General features: G+C 35.9%; 1 protein-coding gene across 4 annotated transcripts in view; it reads left to right on the top strand.

Moving 5' to 3' along the window:
- Positions 1 to 20,409, top strand: part of ERBB4 (erb-b2 receptor tyrosine kinase 4) — a 901,667-nt gene that overhangs the window by 848,935 nt on the left and 32,323 nt on the right. For all 4 annotated transcript variants that reach the window (XM_070422057.1, XM_070422055.1, XM_070422058.1 and 1 more), the window contains exons 21-25: positions 1,299 to 1,454; positions 3,731 to 3,806; positions 4,974 to 5,120; positions 8,146 to 8,243; positions 9,827 to 9,997. In XM_070422057.1, the coding sequence (XP_070278158.1) occupies positions 1,299 to 1,454; positions 3,731 to 3,806; positions 4,974 to 5,120; positions 8,146 to 8,243; positions 9,827 to 9,997 (648 nt within the window). The remainder of the gene's footprint in view (positions 1 to 1,298; positions 1,455 to 3,730; positions 3,807 to 4,973; positions 5,121 to 8,145; positions 8,244 to 9,826; positions 9,998 to 20,409) is intronic.

Raw genomic sequence — 20,409 nt, 5'->3', positions numbered from 1 at the left:
GTTGGAAGCAATCTTCTCGTTACACTACACTGGGCACACAGTTCATAATTTTCTGACCTGTGTGATTTATGTGTCTGTTTTCCACAGCTTTTGTTTTGATATCAGAAATCATTAATCCTCCAAAGTCCTGAAGTTGTAATGTTAACTGCCAACTGCATTGATTTGCAATTGGCATGAGAGTATGCTTTAACCATTTACAAAAATTCTGATTTGCTTTGGAATGACAACCTTTTCTTTTTTACCACTGAAATCCTCCAATAAAGAATACCCTCTAACTCTTTAATAAAAACATATTTACTTAAACAAAATATATTCACTCTAGGCCTCTGAATTCATTTCCTTGGCTTTATATTAACCTTTTCATTAAAGCTAGTGTATAATGACTGGTAGTTTCCCTACTGCTGAGGTAACCATTAATAATTATTGTTTCTATGAAATTTTAACAATCTTTGTAAATACTAATATATGTTATCTATACATAAGTGACATAGATATAACATATGCATATCTGAATACATATGTATATATACACATATATACATGTTATATTATAGGGTGAGCCAGCTATATCTCTTGTTGGCAATCAGCAATATATTTTATTTTTAATCACCCTATATGTTTCATGAAGACAACATATTAAAAGCTATTTTGAGAATCATTAAAACTATGTAATTTCATTCGTGTGTTCTTATAACCACTACAAATGACACTGAAGCCTTTTTTTAAATTACAGGCTTTTAATGGCTGCAGGGTATTCTTCACTTTTGCATAATTAATAAGAATAATGTAATTCTGCAGCCTTGATAGAACCTATGATAGTGATTTTTGGCATCATCAAATCTTTATATGAAATACCTTCCAAAGTTATGAATAGTTGTATTCGTTTGGAGCAGGCATGTATGGGGAAGATGACATGGCACAGGAGTTATTGAGAAGAAAACAATTAGGAATATGTGGATCATTCCAAATATATGTTAGCTTATCTGCGAAGACACCTGCACACCTCAATAATGAGAGTGTTTGCAAAAGAACATCAAGTCTCTAGGGAAAAAATGATCTAACGTTAGCTTGTGTACAGGTAATTTATTCTTCTTTATAGGAATCCAGGGAGAAAAGGCAAAAAGCTATTTGTTGTTGACTTTTTTATCCCAGGTTTTCCCTGATTTTGAAAATATTCCAGGAATCTACTTCACTTAGAAAAATTAAGCATTTTAAACTAAATGCTGAAAATTCCCTTTTAGTTAACAGAAAAGATGAGGCATTAACTGACTGTCATTGGGGAACTTGGTGTTTTTCAGGGAATGATGTATCTGGAAGAAAGACGGCTTGTTCATCGCGATTTGGCGGCCCGTAATGTCTTAGTGAAATCTCCAAACCATGTGAAAATCACAGATTTTGGACTAGCCAGACTCTTGGAAGGAGATGAAAAGGAGTATAATGCTGATGGAGGAAAGGTGAGTATCTTTCTGAGAGCAATGTTGCTTGTAAGCATATTATGGTATCCCTTAATCTACTTATATTTTATAAGAAGTCAATAAGCCTGAGATTTAAGAGATTACAGAATCCCAATTCTATCATTTACATTTTCTCCTACCAGGGTAAAAATATACAGAGAGAATTTATTGCCAACTTCTCTTTCTCAAAAGTAGCTCAAACAAAACAATGCATGCCTGGACCCAGGCAGTCCTTATGTCAGGCCCAGTGTGGGAAAGTGGGTGGGTCCTTAGGGAGGGACTCCAGAAATTAAACTTTAATCAAGGGCTATAGAAATCGTTGCATTGATCCTAAGAGCATAGAACTGACTCTTACAGAGGATACAATTGCTCTCTCATAAACTGGAGAGAAGCTTGGCTGCTTACCTAGACCCATGGAAGATTGACCATCCTATTTAACTTCTAATCCTCTTATAACAGATTAAACAGATTCCTCTTATCTGACTTTTTTGTTTTTAGCTTTTATCATAGTGTAGGAGTTACCAATTTACTTTATTTATCACCTAACTCTTTCCACTGAAATGTAACTTGCTATATCCCAGGGGTCTGAATAGCTACAGTTTCTCCTAACTTTTCTGACCCTCCAGCCCCAGGCTCTGCCTGACAGCTGTGGCCCTGCCTCTCTAACCCACCAGCTGTTCATGACTTACATCTTGTCTTTTCCCATTCTTGGCTAACCAACCAGTATGGTTTTCTTGTGGAGGTCCTTCTAGCTGGACTTGGGGGAACTTAGATCAGGAGAAGCCAAATGAAAAAACAAAAATGCAGCCTTAACTTCTGGTGACCCAATGCCAATACTAACAAAAAAATTGCCATTCATATATCACATAAATAGTATGTTTATTATATGCTTTATTCATCATGGACCATCCAATTATATTTTGTAAATATTTTGAAGTGATAGACTTCCAAGTGCTTATCATTGATTTTTATATTCAGTTCTTATATAACCATATGTATTCAAATATTATCACAAGGCACAAAAATACAAAATTTATTTTTAAAAATACAACTGCAGTTTTGTAGTATTGTCTGGCTTTTTCCTTGATTTTATTAGCCTATTTTGCCTGTTTATTACCCAATCACAGCAGTTTGAGACCACAGCTTTGAAATTCACTGCAAGATTGCACAGGAGCAAAAGTCTATAAATCACATGACTTCACTTGTCTTGAGAACATACAGCTGTAAGATTCGTCTAAAGCAAGATTCATTATAGCTTTAAATGCCTAGTAACCATTAAGTCTTTATCAAGCCACCTGTGATTTAAACTTACTTCTTCACCACAATGTCCGCAATCCATAAAGTCAGCTAACTCCTTGCCCATAGGGAAATTATTTTCAATGTGTCTTCTGTTCCCTTTCACTGAATGCCATGATTCTGTCATGGAGTTACCTTGGTATCACCTTGGTGAGCAGCCAACCTCATGCTTTCAAAGGCCTATTTAGTTTTAAGCTTTCAACTGCCAAGTAGCAGTGTTTATCTTTATTCCATAGAATCTAGTTATATTTTCAGCTATATAATGCTGCTCTTCATAGTGAAACTCATTCTGCTGACCCATCAGCAGCAGGGTATGAGAGTTGCGTTGTTTTGCTTGTAGTGATGGTGGGTTTTGTACTAATTCCCTCACATTCTTTTATATAATTTCTGTACTGAAAATGGTTCAAATTTTCAACACTAGCTAATCAAGATGAGAGAGATCATTTGGGGTTGAGGACCAGAGCAAGACTAACTTTGGATTTTTTATTTTATTACGTGTTTTAGTGAACAAATTATATGAAAGGAGAGGGAAGGGGGAAAGTGTGGAGAGTCTATTTTACTGGTGGACTGACATTTGTCTGAGGATAAGAAGGGATAAGTGAGAATTCAAGGAATCTGATTTTGGAGGAGATATAATATGATCCCATTTTATAGAAGTACATGTGTTGGTGTTTAGAATCGTAAAACAATATTAGCTAAGTTTAATTACTACATACATTAAGAATTATAAAAATGATGCTTATTTTGTTATTTTAGTTTTCTCTGTTTATGAAGATTTTAAAAATAAATATATCTTTGGGTTAACTCATTTTAAGAATTTATAAAGGTCAATTTATTTGTTCCCTGTATTGAAAACAACGTATTTACATTTGCAATACACAGTCAAAAAATATAATTGAAGCAAGACTCACATTTAAGAAATCAATATAGAAAATATTTTTATATAACTATAAAATTTTCACTTTTTCATTTCTCTATAGATGCCAATTAAATGGATGGCTCTGGAGTGTATACACTATAGGAAATTCACCCATCAGAGTGACGTTTGGAGCTATGGTAAATAAATGATACTAAAATGTTATATGATACTAAAAAGTTATATGCCTAGGACATGACTACCCACCATGAGCTGCCCAATTAGAAATTTATGATCAGATCACCCTGTGAGGTTACTTTCCATAGAACACCTTTTTTTTTCATTCATAGAAGTGTTATGAGCTTTAAAAAGACTTCAGTTTGAATAAATAATTTATTACAGATGGCAGTGGAAAAGAAAACATAGCCTTAATTAATAGGTTTTATATTAAAAGACACTGAACATATGCATCAGTGACATTTCTCTTGGTAATACTATTGCCCAGATACCTATTTCTGAATGTAGAGTCTTTATTCTCAGGAAAACTATATATTTAGTCATATAATTACTAGATCATAATGAAGAAGAGATCTGTAATGTATGTATTATTGCTCAAATCAAAATCATTATTATTATCAAAGTTGGCTATCTGCATGCTCATATTTTAGGTGTTTGCTTTTACCAAGAAAATCAATGTTCTGATGATTCAAGAATGTTATTTTATTATCTAAGAAAAATGATTATTAATTTCTTTCAATTTTGTGATCCCCACTTCACATGTATAATATCTTACATATGGATTATTTCTCACTCAGGTTCTCATATGTCCTAAAGAAATGAATCTATTTTTATTCCACTTGTTATCTTTGTGTTAGTTAAAAAGGGAGCCACAATTATTTACCCTAACAAAAGCCAGTCACTCAGGAACACCAGCTTAGCCTGTAGAGCATTTAATAGCAAATATGTTAATCTTGAATTTAGTCAATATCAGATTTTACCTGCAATCTTTTTTACTTGGTGCTGAATACACGTATATATAGTAAATAAATGGTTTTCCCTGCTCTAATGCGGTCTAGTGAAACTTAACTTGGATCAGCAAACATCAGCATTACTTATAAGTAATAAATAGGGAACAGACTTTTTATTCTGACATCCATCCTGAAATGTCTTGGTTACCCATTGAAACTTTCAAGACAATAATAAAGTAATTAAAGTTCTTACAAAGATTTGTCATTGGGCATCTAAACATGAGTATAGGAATCAGAAGAGTTGCCCTCTGGGGAGCATTCCTTTGTCACTTGTGTATTGCTCAGTTGTTCAAAATACGTTGTTAATATGCTTACATAAGAATTTGATCTCCAATTTAGGAGTCACCATATGGGAACTGATGACATTTGGAGGAAAACCCTACGATGGAATTCCAACCCGAGAAATCCCTGATTTATTAGAGAAAGGAGAACGTTTGCCCCAGCCTCCTATCTGCACTATTGACGTTTACATGGTCATGGTCAAATGTAAGAGCAAAATAATTTCATCACCACCATCATCATTCTTAGTAAAGTGGCAGCACATATTAATCTACCTGCATAATGTTTTTATATATTGATAAATATAAAAGCTCAAAAATAATTATGGAAGAAGCATGTAAAACACCTGTGTTTTTTTGTGATTATTGTTAAAATGAAGCTGTATCATCCTTCTGTGCTATAAAGTCAAATTATATGATTTTTATCATTTCCATGACAATCAAATTCTCTTACATAAAGAGATGTAAGTAGCCTCAATATTAGTAATTTTATAGGAAAACTAGAGGCTCGATGCATGAAATTTGTGCAAGGGCCTTGGCCCCGGCCCCGCCCACTGCTGCTGCGGCCCCCCTGCCAACTGCGGCTTTATCTGGAAGGAAAGACATCCAGAAGGACATCCCGTCTAATTAGCATATTATGCTTTTATTGTTATAGAAACCAGGCTAAATAAATGAGCTAAATATAAAGAAAGAAAGCTTGAAATTGACAGCTTAAATATGAATGAAATGGAAATGGGTTTTTGGCCACAGGAAATGATCCAGGCAGAGGGGAAGTGAGTAGACATGAATCTACATTGAACTAAAATATCACTCATGTTTACTTACTTCAATTTGATCATTTGTTTACATCTAACTTACTTTTCTTTTTCCTTTCTATGCCTAGACATGTGTTTTAGAAGCCGAGGCTCTTAATTTAAATAGAATTAGAAAAGTCTCAGGAGTTTCTGACTTAATTTAAGCGAGATTAACATTCAGCAATCTTTCTTGTGTAATTTGGGGTTTTCCCCTTTTGATTTGCACAGGATTAGCAAAGAAACAAACTGGTGAAGGTGAATAAGCATCTTATTAATAAGAGACTTTGGACCCAGGTCTACCCTATTTATATTCATGACATGTGTGATACATTCTGACAGTGAGGGAAGAAATAAAAAATGTGCTTTCCAGTGCAGGTCAGCATGCCCTTTTCTCTAAGCATAGTTCTATTTACTCAATATTTAGTTAGAAAGAAATTGAAACCTCGCTGTGAAGTTAACCTTTTTTTGTTCCAATTGTTCCAGAAACACTATCTTCTGATTATCATCTAGGCATCAAAAATATTACTCCCCCCCCCCACCCCCCAGTGGATGCATGTAGATTACAGAGCATTTCAACTTTGTTAGGAAAAATAAAATTCAGGTATAATTAATGACATACAAAATGACACCCAAGGACTTTCCAGAATAAGAATAAAAATTGAACTCCTAGACAAAAGAGAAAGGACCTTTATGGCTCTACTAGTGACCTGATGCACAGATTCGTGCACATTGAAAGGAAATTAATTAGAAGGTGGCCAGTGGGGCAGGATTGGGTGAGATGGGCCGGACATGCCCTGGAGCCAACATCCAGCAGTCCCTCCCCGGCCAGCCACACCTGTGGTGGTGCCGGGCTCGAAGGGTATCTGTGGAGTGAGCAGCATCTCTCTGGCAGGTGGGGTCCCTTGTCCTGTCCTGTGGGGATTGGGCCAAAACCGGCTTTCTGACATCCCCCAAGGGGTCCCAGAGTGTGAGAGGGCACTCTGCAAAGCTGCTATCATACAGGGTATGGAATGCAAATACAAGTGTGCAGTAAACCAGATTCGGGGCCAAATGTATCCCAGCAACAACATGACCCACAGCCGAAGGTGGAATCATGAGGCCCCGCGAGGAATTGGGCTTTCTCCTCTCTGGTTCTAAGGTGTGTCACCCAAGAACCACCGCTGCCAAGTCACTGCAGCTCAGCAGCTCCTACATTGAGCATCTGCCCCCTGGTGGTCAGTGTGCATCATAGCTACCGGTCGGAGGGACACTTAGCCTTTTATATATATAGATTGGATCAAGCACTGACCAGAAGTCATCTATGGAAGAATGTTTAAAAACATGCACACATTATATAATTTGATCCCATAACTAGCATACAGGATGATTTAGATCAGGGGTGGGCAAACTTTTTGACTCGAGGGCCACAATGGGTTCTTAAACTGGACCGGAGGGCCGGAACAAAAGCATGGATGGAGTGTTTGTGTGAACTAATATAAATTCAAAGTAAACATCATTACATAAAAGGGTACGGTCTTTTTTTTTTTTTTTTTTTTTAGTTTTATTCATTTCAAACTGGCCGGATCCGGCCCATGGGCCGTAGTTTGCCCACGGCTGATTTACATACTTCATTTAGATACCCTGATGAAATAATGAAAAATTAAGAAAACTTTGCCCAATAGGGAGTTTTACCTTGCTTTTAGGAGTTTTAATACCTAAGAAAAGGTCATTTGGCAAGAAAATCAAGGAAAACGTGATACTTTTATTTTTGTCATCAGCTACACAGAGCCTGGGAAGATGAGACCCATTTTATCTAGACTCCCAGCTAAATAATAATGCATACCCTGAAAATTCCTGAGAGAATTTTTATTCTGAAAAGGCCAATACTAAAATAAGCTAATGGTGATTGCTGAACAAACATTACCGATCACTGTACATTAGTCTGTTGTTTTTATTTCCCCCAGCCAGGGAAAAAGGTAACATTAAAAAGTTGCTTTCTATTCCTTTTTTGTTGTTTTTACCCTTTGTGCTATTGTACCACATTATAACCAAAGCTTTTATTCCATGGCACTCCTGATACAAAAAAATAAATTATATTCCAATCACCTCTTCTATAACCATCAAAGAAAAGTTTTAAAAGAGAATTTTCTCTATACCTAAGAAAAAACTATCGGAAACTCTGTAAGTTAGTACAGTTAAACTAGGTTATATTTTTTAGGAAGAAACCGATTTTAATTTAGATCATGAAAATACAAACTTACGTTATCCTATAATATATTCCATTTAGTTGTGTCAACAAACTGCTTGAAGTAGAACCCTCGCCTTTTGGATTGTTTCTTTCATTAGCTTTCTTTGTTTTTCAAAACATTACTGTAAAAACAACATATTTATCCTATATTTTCATAAATTCCATGTCCCATTTCTTCCTGATTATGATTTTTATTGCATGTGAATTTCTAGGTTGGATGATTGATGCTGACAGTAGACCAAAATTTAAGGAACTGGCTGCTGAATTTTCGAGGATGGCTCGGGACCCTCAAAGATATTTAGTTATTCAGGTTAGTACATATGACAGATTTTTAAGAATTTCCCAATGGCAAACTCACTACAAATATGAGTGATATCTGGGCTTTGGAACTGTGGAAATCACCCTCACAAATAGATTAAGCAGAATATCATGTGAAATGACTTATGGGAAAGAGCTTTTACTTGATGTCAGAACACTTCTAAGCACCTTCCCTTAGTATTCAAGTGCCTCTGCTATTGAACAGCCAGATAATTATGATTATCCATCTACATAAAAAGCCTTTATCCTCAGACTAGCCTTCTAGCACTCCGCTTCTTGTTAGCATTATATGTGTCATGTTCATTATTATAATCTTCCCTTTTCAGATCAAAAAAAGGATAGATTTTTATCTTAATCTTGTCCATGATTGAAGACAATGAAGTAAAGCTTCAATATGTTGATATTTTATTTCATAGAAAACTATTTTTTAAATTTGTTTGGGGATATATTTAGTATCTAAGCATAACTCAGATTAAAATGAATTGATATACATATAAATTAAATAACAGGCTAAAAGAAGAGTTCATGTTTAACACTAGAAAAAAAATGTATTGGGAGCCTTAGCTGGTTTTGTTCAGTGGATAGAGCATCAGACTGTGGACTGAAAGGTCTCAGGTTTGATTCGGGTCAAGGGCACATGCCTGGGTTGTGGGCTCAATCCCCACTAGGGGGCCTGCAGGAGGCAGCCAATCAATAATTCTCTCTCATCATTGATGTTTCTATCTCTCTCTCCCTCTCCCTTCCTCTCTGAATTCAATAAAAATATTTTTTTAAAAACGGATTGGGTAATTTAAAAAAGTATAAAATATTTTTCTGTGATGATTTTTACCTAAACCATGAACAAATAGACCTTGGCTTACACTCAATAAAACAAGGTAGTGATTATCTTCATATCTATGGTCTGACATGAAGATAAAAGCTAGGTATGACAAGATAATGATTTCCAACTATCTCTCTCAAAGTAACTTTTATAAGCAGACTACTTACCAAAAGGAACATCACATAACTTTGACTATGAAATAGATGAGGTAAGAAAGAGTGTAACAAGGGTTCGGGTGTCTCTCCCACTCCTATTTATGTTACACGCCACGTCGGCTGTGATTTTGAATGCTCTCACTTCAACAATGTTGTGTGCTGTAGGACAAATAATGGAGCCTATGCATCCTGATAACTCTACACTATTAAACAAACCGCCCTAAAAACAAAGATTGATCATTCAATTTCCTTTATTATTTATTCTTAAAGTCAAATCCCAGACACCATGTTGGCAGTAAAGCCGACCATTACTCTCAGATCTGAAATGCGTTTTGCCTTCCTCAAAACACAGCATTTTGCCTTATTTATCTCTAATGGCATTTAGTGTATTCTTCTTATATTAAATGTGCCATGCCTTGTCATATCTGAGCATTTTACAGGCTCCTTTATGGCTGGAAGTTATGCTAAAGAACTATTTTTTACATGGGTACATGAATTTTCAAACATTGGTTTTGATATTATATAAATTTACTGCAAAGGCCATGTATTTAAGATAAAAGGAAGAATCAATTTTTGTGTTTCTGCTGGGCAATCCTTTAGGGTGATGATCGTATGAAGCTTCCCAGTCCAAACGACAGCAAGTTCTTTCAGAATCTCTTGGATGAAGAGGATTTGGAAGATATGATGGATGCTGAGGAATACCTGGTCCCTCAGGCTTTCAACATCCCACCTCCCATCTATACGTCCAGAGCAAGAATTGACTCAAATAGGGTAAGAAGTAATTATATATCAAGTATCATGTTAGTATCATATTATTACTGAGAAATGAAATTATGTAAATATATTTAAAGGCTAAAATTACAAAACAATTTTATACCCCAAATCAGTGTGATTGCTAGCTTAACAACATACCATATACCATACCAAAAACAGCTATTCTAAACTTGCCATATGTAGTTAATTTTGGAATAAAAGTATAGAATACAATAGGCACTTTGAAATATCTTCAAGATTTCAGAAGGGGAAACATTTTCTTTATCTTAAGTAAGTTAAAACAAATATTATTTTTAAAATTCTAAAACCAATTCAAATTATTAAAACTGCACATGTATAAATAAATGAAATTTTTTATCAAGATGGGTTTTCTACTTTTCTTTCTTAATAAGATGATATAACTTATTAGTCAAGAGGTAATACCAATACAACTCTCTTTCACTCAGAAACATTAAATATTTTGTCAAGTTGAAGCAGAAAGAGAAAATTGTGCAATCCTTTGAATGAAATTAATAATATTAGGAGGACTGCTTAATCATTTTGAAGATGTAGATTTGTTTTGAAAGAAACGTCTGAAAAGAATTTGCATTTCACTTATCATATTAAGCCCATTCTCTATGAATACCATTCTTTTTCTGAAAACTGTCAATCCATGTATTCATTTGTATGTTTATTTTAAAATGTTACTCATAATTCATTCAGCATGCATTGAGTATCTCTGTATGTGAGGCATTATTAGACACTGGAGATTGAAAGAATTTCGACATACCTCCTGCCTTCAACAGTGCCCAGTAAATGAAAGAGACACACAACTATAGAGACAGAGTACAGCATTAAGTGTTGTTACCAAGAATTAGCCATTGTATAGCAAGGAGAAGCAGTAAAATAATGCCTGTAATCTTTTATTTTCATTGATAAGGCATAAATATGATGCTTAGTTTTTTTTTTCCTAAAGAGCCATTCTTTTCTCTAAGTCTCCTCCTCCATCTAAGAACATTATAACTTGCAAAACAAGGAGCATTCTAATTGTCTTGACCCTGGACATAATAAAACATTCACCTTGCTGCTCATTCTCTAAAATAAAGTTGACAGCAATAATAACGTAATACCTAGTATTTCTTATATGTCAACACACATATAGTGCCTTCTAATCCTTCCATCAGTCCCTTGAGATTCTATTATTATTTTCCCATCTTAAAATGAGGAAACTTGCCACAAAGTGATGTGATTTAACTAGTATCACACAGTTAGCCAATGGAAGAGCAGGTTTCTAATGCATGCCGTCTGTCTCTACTACACACGCTATTGCTTCAGAGTTAATAGAACGTGTTATTTTCATGATATGGTTGTTTTTATTGACATCAACTGCAACATGCTATTTGGGGAATTCCCAGGTGATTTTCTTATAAAATGCATCCCCAACCTGCCCCACACCTTTTGCCCAGCCTAGAAGGTCTGATATAGAAAGAGTCATTGGTGGAGACCACAATTAATTTTTCTTTTCTAAGAAAAATATGTCTTGCATCCCAGTGGGGAGAAGATATAACTAAAAGATTTAAAAATTAAATCAACTAACAGATATTGATAATCAATCTCTAATGGGAAGGAACAGTCGTTAGGTGTATGAAAGGGGCACCTTTCTTTTCCTCTGCACATTTAGCAAAATGGCCAAATTATGTCTTCGGTATTTATAATTCTATGTGACAACTTTATAGCTTTTTATTAAAACAGGGAAATTTTAAGGAAATTGTTTTCCTTCCTTAACATGAAATGCTACAAAGACCAAAAGCTTGAATCTTTCTCTACTCATAAGAATTCTCAAATTCCAAATTTCTCTTCATTTTAATTTATACTCAATGCAAGGAATGTTTAATAAAGATTTGAGGTAACTAAATGGAATTAATGAGAAAAAAGTAGAACCTACAGGAGGAATTACTTGGTCTTCAGCCATCATTTCTTATTCTACATCATTACTTAAACAATATTATCTGTAGTATTCTTTTTACTTTTTCTGGCCATTGTTAAAGGAATTATGCTTAAATATCGCTTTCATTTTCAGGCATTAAAAAGCTTCACTAGTCATCTATGTTATTCTATTTTTTCCCAAGCTGGCTTTATGTAACTTTTATGGTAATTTCTAACATGTGAAAATTCTCCTACTCCCTTCTTTTCTATAAAGCTAAGTTATGTTATGTTATACTTAGAAAATAGGTTAATTCAGTTTTAGGAACTGTGGATAACTTAGGTGGTAAAGGAACATCTTAAAGTGAATTTTAATCTGATGTTTCTTAAGAATATTCTTGGGGCTTTGAAAGATAATTATCATAAGACTAGAGGCCTGTTGCACGAAGAGATTCGTGCAATAGGCCTTCCCTTCCCCTGGCTGCCGGCACCGGTTTTCCTCTGGCACCCAGGACCCAGGCCTTCGCTCCGATGGAGCCTTCAGTCTTTGCTCCTCCACTTCGCCCCTACATATGCAAATTAGCCACCATCTTTGTTGATTGGTTGGTGAGCATAGTGGAGGGATGGTTAATTTACCTGTTTGTCTATTATTAGGTAAGACTAGAGGCCTGGTGCACAAAAATTTGTGCACTCGGGGGTAGGGGTCCCTCAGCCCGGCCTGTGCCCTCTCACAGTCTGGGACCCCTCGGGGGTGACCACTTGCTGGCTTAGGCCTGCTCTCTGGGGGATTGGGCCTAACCTGGCAATCAGACATCCCTCTGGCAGCCCGGCAGCCCTCAGTGGATGCCCACTTGCCAGCAGGGAGCAGGCCTAAGCTGCAGTCGGACATCCTTAGTGCTGCTGTGGAGGCAGGAGAGGCTCCCACCACCACCACTGTACTGGCAGCCATCAGCCTGGCTTGTGACTGAGCAGAGCTCCCCGCTGTGAGAGCTCACTGACCACCAGAGGGCAGTTCCTGCATTGAGCATCTGCCCCCTGATAGTCAGTGTGTGTCATAGTGACCAGTCATTCCCAGTCTTTCTGCTGTTAGGGTCAATTTGCATATTACCCTTTTACTATATAGAATAGAGGCCTGGTGCATGGGTGGGGGCCGGCTCGTTTGCCCTGAGGGTGTCCCGGATCAGGGTGGGGGTCCCGCTTGGGTGCCTGGCAAGCCTGGATGATGGGCTGATGGCTGTTTGCAGCTGGTCACACCCCCTTCAGGGTGGGGGTCCCCACTGGGGTTCCTGGCCAGTCTGGGTGAGGGGCTGAGGGCCGTTTTCAGGCTGGCGGGCAACTGAAGCTCCCAGCCTCTTTTTTTTTATTCTGGTATTTATTTACCTTCTATAGCTGTCACTGGAGCTGAGAGCCAGCTCCAGCTCTGAGGCTGTGGTTGGCTGAAAGCAGGTATCTGGTTTGTTTAGCTTCTATAATTGAAACTCTGTTGCCATCACTGGCACTCTAAGCTCTGAGCCCGCTGGTGGCTGAAAGCAGGTTTCTGGGTTTGTTTAGCTTCTATAATTGCAACATTGTTGCATCCGGAGCTCAGAGCTGGGCTGTGGCAGGCAGGAAACCTTTGCTTCTTCCATTACTGGAGCAAGCAAGCCTCATGTTTGCTTCAACTGCGTGGCTGCCGGCCGGCATCTTGGTTGGCAGTTAATTTGTATATCTCACTGATTAGCCAATGGGATGGGTAGCGAAGTTATGGTTAATTACCATGTTTCTTTATTATTAGATAGGATAATTCCGTTTTCTTGGCTAGTGACTGCTCACTAGCCAAGCAAATTTAGGTAATGTTCTGAATAACTTTATGACTTTTTTTCTTCATTTGTAAAATAAACACATTAATATTTATCTAAGATGATTATTAGGCATATGACTTTGAAAAATTGCAGAGTATCTGAAGTGCCCAGCAAGTAAACAATTCTTACCATCTTTTTAGAATCACCCAAAGATACTTGATTGAAGACCAACCAACTACTAGTAAATAAGAAAAGCAAAGTCTATTTATTCAGAGAGTGCTATAGCAAAGGCATCAGCCACCATGGCTAATGTTTTGGCAGAGACTCAAAGGCAGACAGAGGAGAAAGAAAAATTTAGTTGGAGAAAAAGAAAGGCTTTGAGTATGTTCTGCTTGGAGGTTGTTGTCCTGAGGAAGCTGTATGTGGGCGGAATAGAAGTGGATCATCTTATGTGATTCATTAGGGGTACATATTTTGCTTTTTCTGATTGTTCCTAATTTGAAAGTGGGGACAAAAATGAAGGAAGCTGTTAATTATTAAACAAGTTTAGTGCCTAGCCACTGTGATTCAGTGGTTAAGTATTGACCCATGAACCAGGAGGTCACAGTTTGATTCCGGTCAGGTCACAAGCCTGGGTTGTGGGCTCCATCCCCAGTCGGGAGAGTGCAGGAGGCAGACGATCAATGTTTCTCTGTCATTGATGTTTCTGTCTCTCTCTCCCTCTCCCTCTCTATTTTCTGAAATCAATATAAAAATATTTTTTAAAAATTTAAGTCTTGATAATTTTGAACCAACTGTTACACAAGTTATCATTTAGCTTCCTGAACTGCACCTAGAGATAGTAACCTGAACTGCTCCTAGAGATAGTAAATCTGACATAGCCAACTGGCTTTCTGGGCCATGTATGGCACATCCGGTTTCCTGGGAAGGTTGCTGTCAGTTGTGGGTTAGATCTCTATTTTTACATATGATCGGGTCATTGTCTGTTTGTATAATCAATCTATCAATAGGTTTTAGGTTCTATTGCTACGTTATTTTCTCTCTTGATATATTTACTTAAATACATTTTGCCCAACATTCCGATTAAATGTTCAATACAGTTTTGAAATTTCTGCATACATTTATTTTCTGTTAATGCAGATTTATTTTTCTTTCAAGTTACCTAGGTTTGTGTTTGTTTGGTATAATGAACTGTACATTAAATGCAACAGTAATGGATAGGTAATAAATTAATGTGGCTAAGTATATTTTAGTTTTAATAATAGTATAAAGTTTAATGTAAAAGTTTCAGTGCATTTTTTATAGAGGATGGCATGAGTTCAATTGTTACAGAACCATTCAGTCATTTGTGATGAGTAGTTTTAAAGATTAAATGCCCCACCTCTTTGAAAACATATCAGCTAATTCCAAATTATCCAGGCCAACAGAGAAAGGGAGCCTCATAGCTGCTGCATAAGGTGGAGCCAGAGACCCACCATACATTTATCGTTATAGTTTAAACTTCTTTTTGATTTTTTGAGGAATAACTGTATTAACAGATTTGTACTTTATCCTTCCTGTTTGTCCCCACTCTCCCAAAGATGGGTATATAAATGAGTTGAAATATAGCTAAATGTAGTCAGAAGAAGTAAAGGATGAGTAAAATAAGAGTTTGGTACCTCAAATTTTTATCAGTTTCTAAATAATTGAATATAGGCTAAATATCTGACATCTCAAAATATGTGACTTCTATGTTTACTTTATTTTGTACCACTATCACATTTCCCTCATATAAGATTTCATAACTTCGATAAACATATTTTAGTAAGGTTACCACACACATTGTAGTTATTTTTGATGTTCTTACCAATTCATCACTTAAAAAATATAAATAAAACATTGGTCTCCCTGTAAGATTTATAATATTGTGCTATATATGTTTCTAGTAATGCATAAAATAGTAGAAATTCAGGCAAAATGATGATGTAAAAACAATAATGTTATTCTTAATAATGACATTTGAAAATATGAGAATTTCATCTGGGTTTGTCTTTGCAGTCCAGTAAATCAAAACCATGACCTTTATTTTATGAAATAATAAAAATAATGATAATAATATCAGCTAAAGCTTACTGAGTGTTTACCATAACCCAGGTACTATGCTAGGTGCTTAATATTAACTATTTCACAAAGCTCTATGAAGTAGGTGTTAATATTTGTCTAGTTTCAAGAGTTAAGAAAATTGAGCTGTGAAAAGTTTAGGTAACTTACAAAATGATAAAAAGCAGAGCTAGAACATCCAGCTTTCAACAGTCCCACATGGAGTCCTATTCTTGACATAGCAACTTACTATTAAATTTTTTGCTATTTATGGAACAAACACTTTTGTTTCACTCAATGGTAACTGGCTAACAGCAACATAGTTAAATGTCAAGAATTTCACATTCTAGAACTAATGCTTGGATCCTTCAGCCTCGGTTGCATCATTTAATCAGACTCAGTTATTTCGTGTCAATGATGAGAGATGGAAATAGATCACCTGTAAGTTTTTTCTAATTTTAAAAATACCTTACCGCAGAATGACTTTTCAAAATGAAGATTATATTTATGCATTGATTTACTTGTGAAGACTATTTAATTGGAAAATGACCGAAAGCATGTTGAGCTACTCCTCTACACAACATTTTTTCTTATGTGGTTAAATATAGAAGAGGGAAACCCCATAGTTAAGGAAGCGTCTCATAGCTGAATGATGTAGTGGGAGAACTTTGTGATGATGTTACAAGGTTACTCTGGTTGAAATTTACCAAGGATCAATATCAATTCTAACCACAGATGCTACTTGATGATAAATGATTGTAGACTCATTTCTTCCAAAATATGTCAAGGATTCCTGCAAAATATCCTTAGTCTGACACTTGGGATTTTTTTGTTTGTTTGTTTTATACCTTATCTATTAAGCCGGAGAAGGAGCTCTTCCTATTAAGACATTTTATATCACTGGGTATTTTTTGTCACAATATGTTTCTTACTTACATGGTAATGTCTTAAACTGTCCAATGCATTATGATGAAGAATTAAATTAGTTAGTATATTGAATGTTTATCATGGTCTAGGGCACTATGCTGGACATAAGGGTGCAGAGTTGCAAGACAAAGGTTTCTGCCTGCAAAGAATTTATATTCTAGTTGAGGACATGATATTCTAAGAGCAGTATGCCAGGTATTACAGGAAAAAGATAAAGGGAATCAAATCAGCTAACGAGGCTATAGAAAGTTATTTTGGCTGTGTTGTTATTGGAGGATGGACTTTTAAACACGTAGCTTGAAACAAAGGTAGAGTTTTGATATAGCAGGTCTGAAATTTGTCAGAAGGCAAACAAACAACAACAAAAATTCCAACAGGAACAAATGCAAAAAAATGCATTTTTAAGTTTACATTTAATATTCTAGTATTTTGTTTTGTTTTGGGTGTCTTTAATTCAAAGCCTTAAAGCTATGCTAATACTGCCTATTATCTACTTGAAAACCTAGTATTAAAATGAAAATATTTCTATACTGTACATGCTTGAAAATTCTTATAAGTTATCTAAGGAAGTAGGATGGGCCTTCTTCCAATTTTCTGATCTTTGGTCAGTGTTATGAAGGTTTGGAATCTCTTGCGTCTCATTAAAATCACCCAATTAAAAACAAAATGCATTTTGTCCTTCTTTAAAAACAACTCTGAAATCCCTAACTTCTCTTTCTCCTACCATGACTCTAGTTCAGGCCCTCACCACTTCACAGGAATTACTACAATATCCCCCTGACATCCAGTTTTTTAAAAAAATGTACTCAATTTCTAAATATAGTGTTTACATTTTACCAGATGAGGAACAATGAGTGACTATTTCAAGCACCTGATCATTTATCAGCACTGCTTCCTTTTATATTTTTGTCCTCATCTATTTTGAATACACCTATCATTTTCATCACTGGGATAAACTTGAGTGATATATATTTTATTAGATCCCTCTTTATATGATATATAATCCTATTGTCGCAAACAGTTGAAGGACTTTTGAACATTTATCCCAGGAAATGCCTGGGTCATTCCAGTTGACCAGTCCCCTGCAATTTATTTTCTACTACTCTCTAGCTCACACCACACAAATACCCAGAGCTGTAAGCATTATTGCAACACTGATCTCTTTCAAAATATAGATCATGTTGATGCTTTCTGTTTTAGATTGAAGGTGTGGGTGAGTAGCTGATTTATTTTAACAGAGATGTCTCTGCTTATGTGTTATGAATATCCCTTTTTTCCCTAAATAAGAACATAGTGCCAAATATCATTTATTATTCCAAGTTCTTGAAAATTACAGAGATACTTTTTAAAAGTACTGATCTCTCTAAATTTTTACTAATTTGAGAGTATTCCTCACCCTCTTGAATCATTACTTTATATATAACAAAATATCAGTATCTTTTTGCATGATGCCCTCTCTACCAGTGACTATCTTAAAATCTGCCTATAGTGCTTAAGTTATACTACTCTTCCTAAGCTTTTTTTTTTCTTTAACAAAGTATTTTTTACCCAGTACTTATCTTTCATTTTACTCTGACTCTATAAGGATTTTCATTTAAGTTTTGGCCACAACAAACCCTCTATAGTACAAGTGGATTCTTCACTTAACCCTATGTTTAGGAAATACAAACAAAATTAAACTTTTCTGCAATTTCTTAAGTAATAGAGAGATCGCTTTTAGACTTCTCTTTTAAATTGTATCTCCAGGTAACATAAAAATCACTTCCAACAGATTTGGACTTCCGGAAGCACCTCCTCATTATAGGATATTATGCTTTCCTCTATAGTTATTTTATTCTTTAGAGACTCTGCATTTTCTGTTGGAAAATGACTGCCTAAATTCCTTTTAACATTTTCCCTTACAATAAATAGTACTTATCCTTTCTCTCTTCTATCTATAAACAAATTTTAGCCCTCTTGTTTAAAACTAAATATTAATGCCTATAAATGCATGCTTGCACATGCAATAGAGGTGGGATATTTCTTACAGTATGGTAAATCAGTGACCCCCTTCTACTCATCTCCCCCAAGGCTAAAGTGCAACAAGATATTTAGAACTTCCCAGCTTCAAAGTTGAGGAAATAGGGGAGGTTGGTAGGAAATATACACCCCCAACAAAGTTTTTTCCTGAACATAAATTTCCACACTCCCATTTATACACAGACACTGGGCACTCCTTACCATACGAACAATATAACATTTTCCCTCTAATCTGTTGCTTCCTTTTCCTTCCTTTCCCCTAGTAGCTATGCCCTCTGGACACTGTTCCAACTAGATTTTCCCTGAATGGAATGTGGTTTGTCCTTGGCCCAACTATGTAGATCAACTCTAAATATAGTAATGGGACTGAGCTGCTCCGTCCTACGAAGTGGGTGTGTAAGTAATTACATTCTTATAGTGTGACAGGGCTGGAGGGCATCCTAAAGACCTTCTAGTACAAATGCTCTCATTTTACAGATGTGTAAGCTAATGCTTCAGAAGATAAAACTCAGTGTCCTTTGCTTTAAAGAAAAGGTGGGAAGCCATGCTCCAATCTCTCCTAAGTTTGGCATTCATAGGTCTAGCATCGATCCAATTCTCTATTGGTACTACCTGATTTTTGTCTGTTTTTTTATTTGTTTTTTCTGGTCAAAACTATGGAAATATCAACTTTGACTTCAAGTCTAATGAGATTTAGCATCAGTTGGTTTAAAAGGTTCCTGCTGGGAGTGTAAGGAGAAGCCATAGACCTTGCTCCTGTTTTGCCTCCTCTGCTTATTCTTCTGTGAGACTGACTCCCTGTAGCCAAGAGTTAATGGTGTGGAAGGATCAAATGGAATTGACAGAGCCAAAAAATCAAAACAAAAACACAGAGAGAAGAGTCTCTGCTTTGGGACTCAGTAATAACATGCTTGGAAATAAAATGATGCTTATAAGTTTCACAAATGTCTCAAAGTTTTCAAACATGAACTTAAATATAGCTGCCATGTGTTGATCACATATTTATGTATTAGGTTCTGCTCTGAGCTTTTACATTTATTTGGGTAAGTGGAAAGCACCATTGTTTTCATTTTACATATAAAGTTTTCACTGGCGCCAATCACACGTGTGTGTTTCGATCTGTCATCATCGATCGTGAATTTGGATGACACTTCTATTATAGAGAAAGGGAGAATAGCGATATTAAAATATTTCTTCTAATTAATTTCCTTTCAATGTGCATGAATCTGTGCACCGGGCCACTAGTTATAAAATAAGAGAGAAACTTTCATTCTTGGACCATTTGCAAAAATAGATGAGAGCTAAATAATGCTTGAAAGTTTACAAAGATCTCTGACACATGTGGCATTTTATTTTCACACCAGAATCCCAATAACACAGTAATCAAAATCCCTGACCTAGTAAATGACTTGGTAACTTGGTTAAAAGGTTGGTAACTCAAGACCAAACCAGGGTCAGGTCTTCTAACTGCAAACTGAGTGGCCTACTAATAATGATTCATCTTAAAGAACACCCTGCAGGCATCACTGTAGATTCTTATCAGTACTGGAGTTAGGCACTGCAGACAGGCTCCCACAAACACCAAGACAGCATGGACCATAGAAATGCTGCTTGTTTAAGGAATGTCTTTCGGTGATCTTTATGAAATTATTTCACTCTTGAGCAATTGTCGGCTAGCATAAGAAGCCTTTTTGAACAATC

This window comes from Myotis yumanensis, unplaced genomic scaffold (genome assembly GCF_028538775.1).
Source record: "Myotis yumanensis isolate MYYU_CA2020_CCGP unplaced genomic scaffold, mMyoYum1.0.hap1 SCAF_8, whole genome shotgun sequence".
In the NCBI taxonomy this organism is placed as follows: Eukaryota; Metazoa; Chordata; class Mammalia; order Chiroptera; family Vespertilionidae; genus Myotis; species Myotis yumanensis.
Note: the sequence above shows the minus strand (reverse complement) of the source record. Positions and strands in the feature narration are given on the sequence as shown.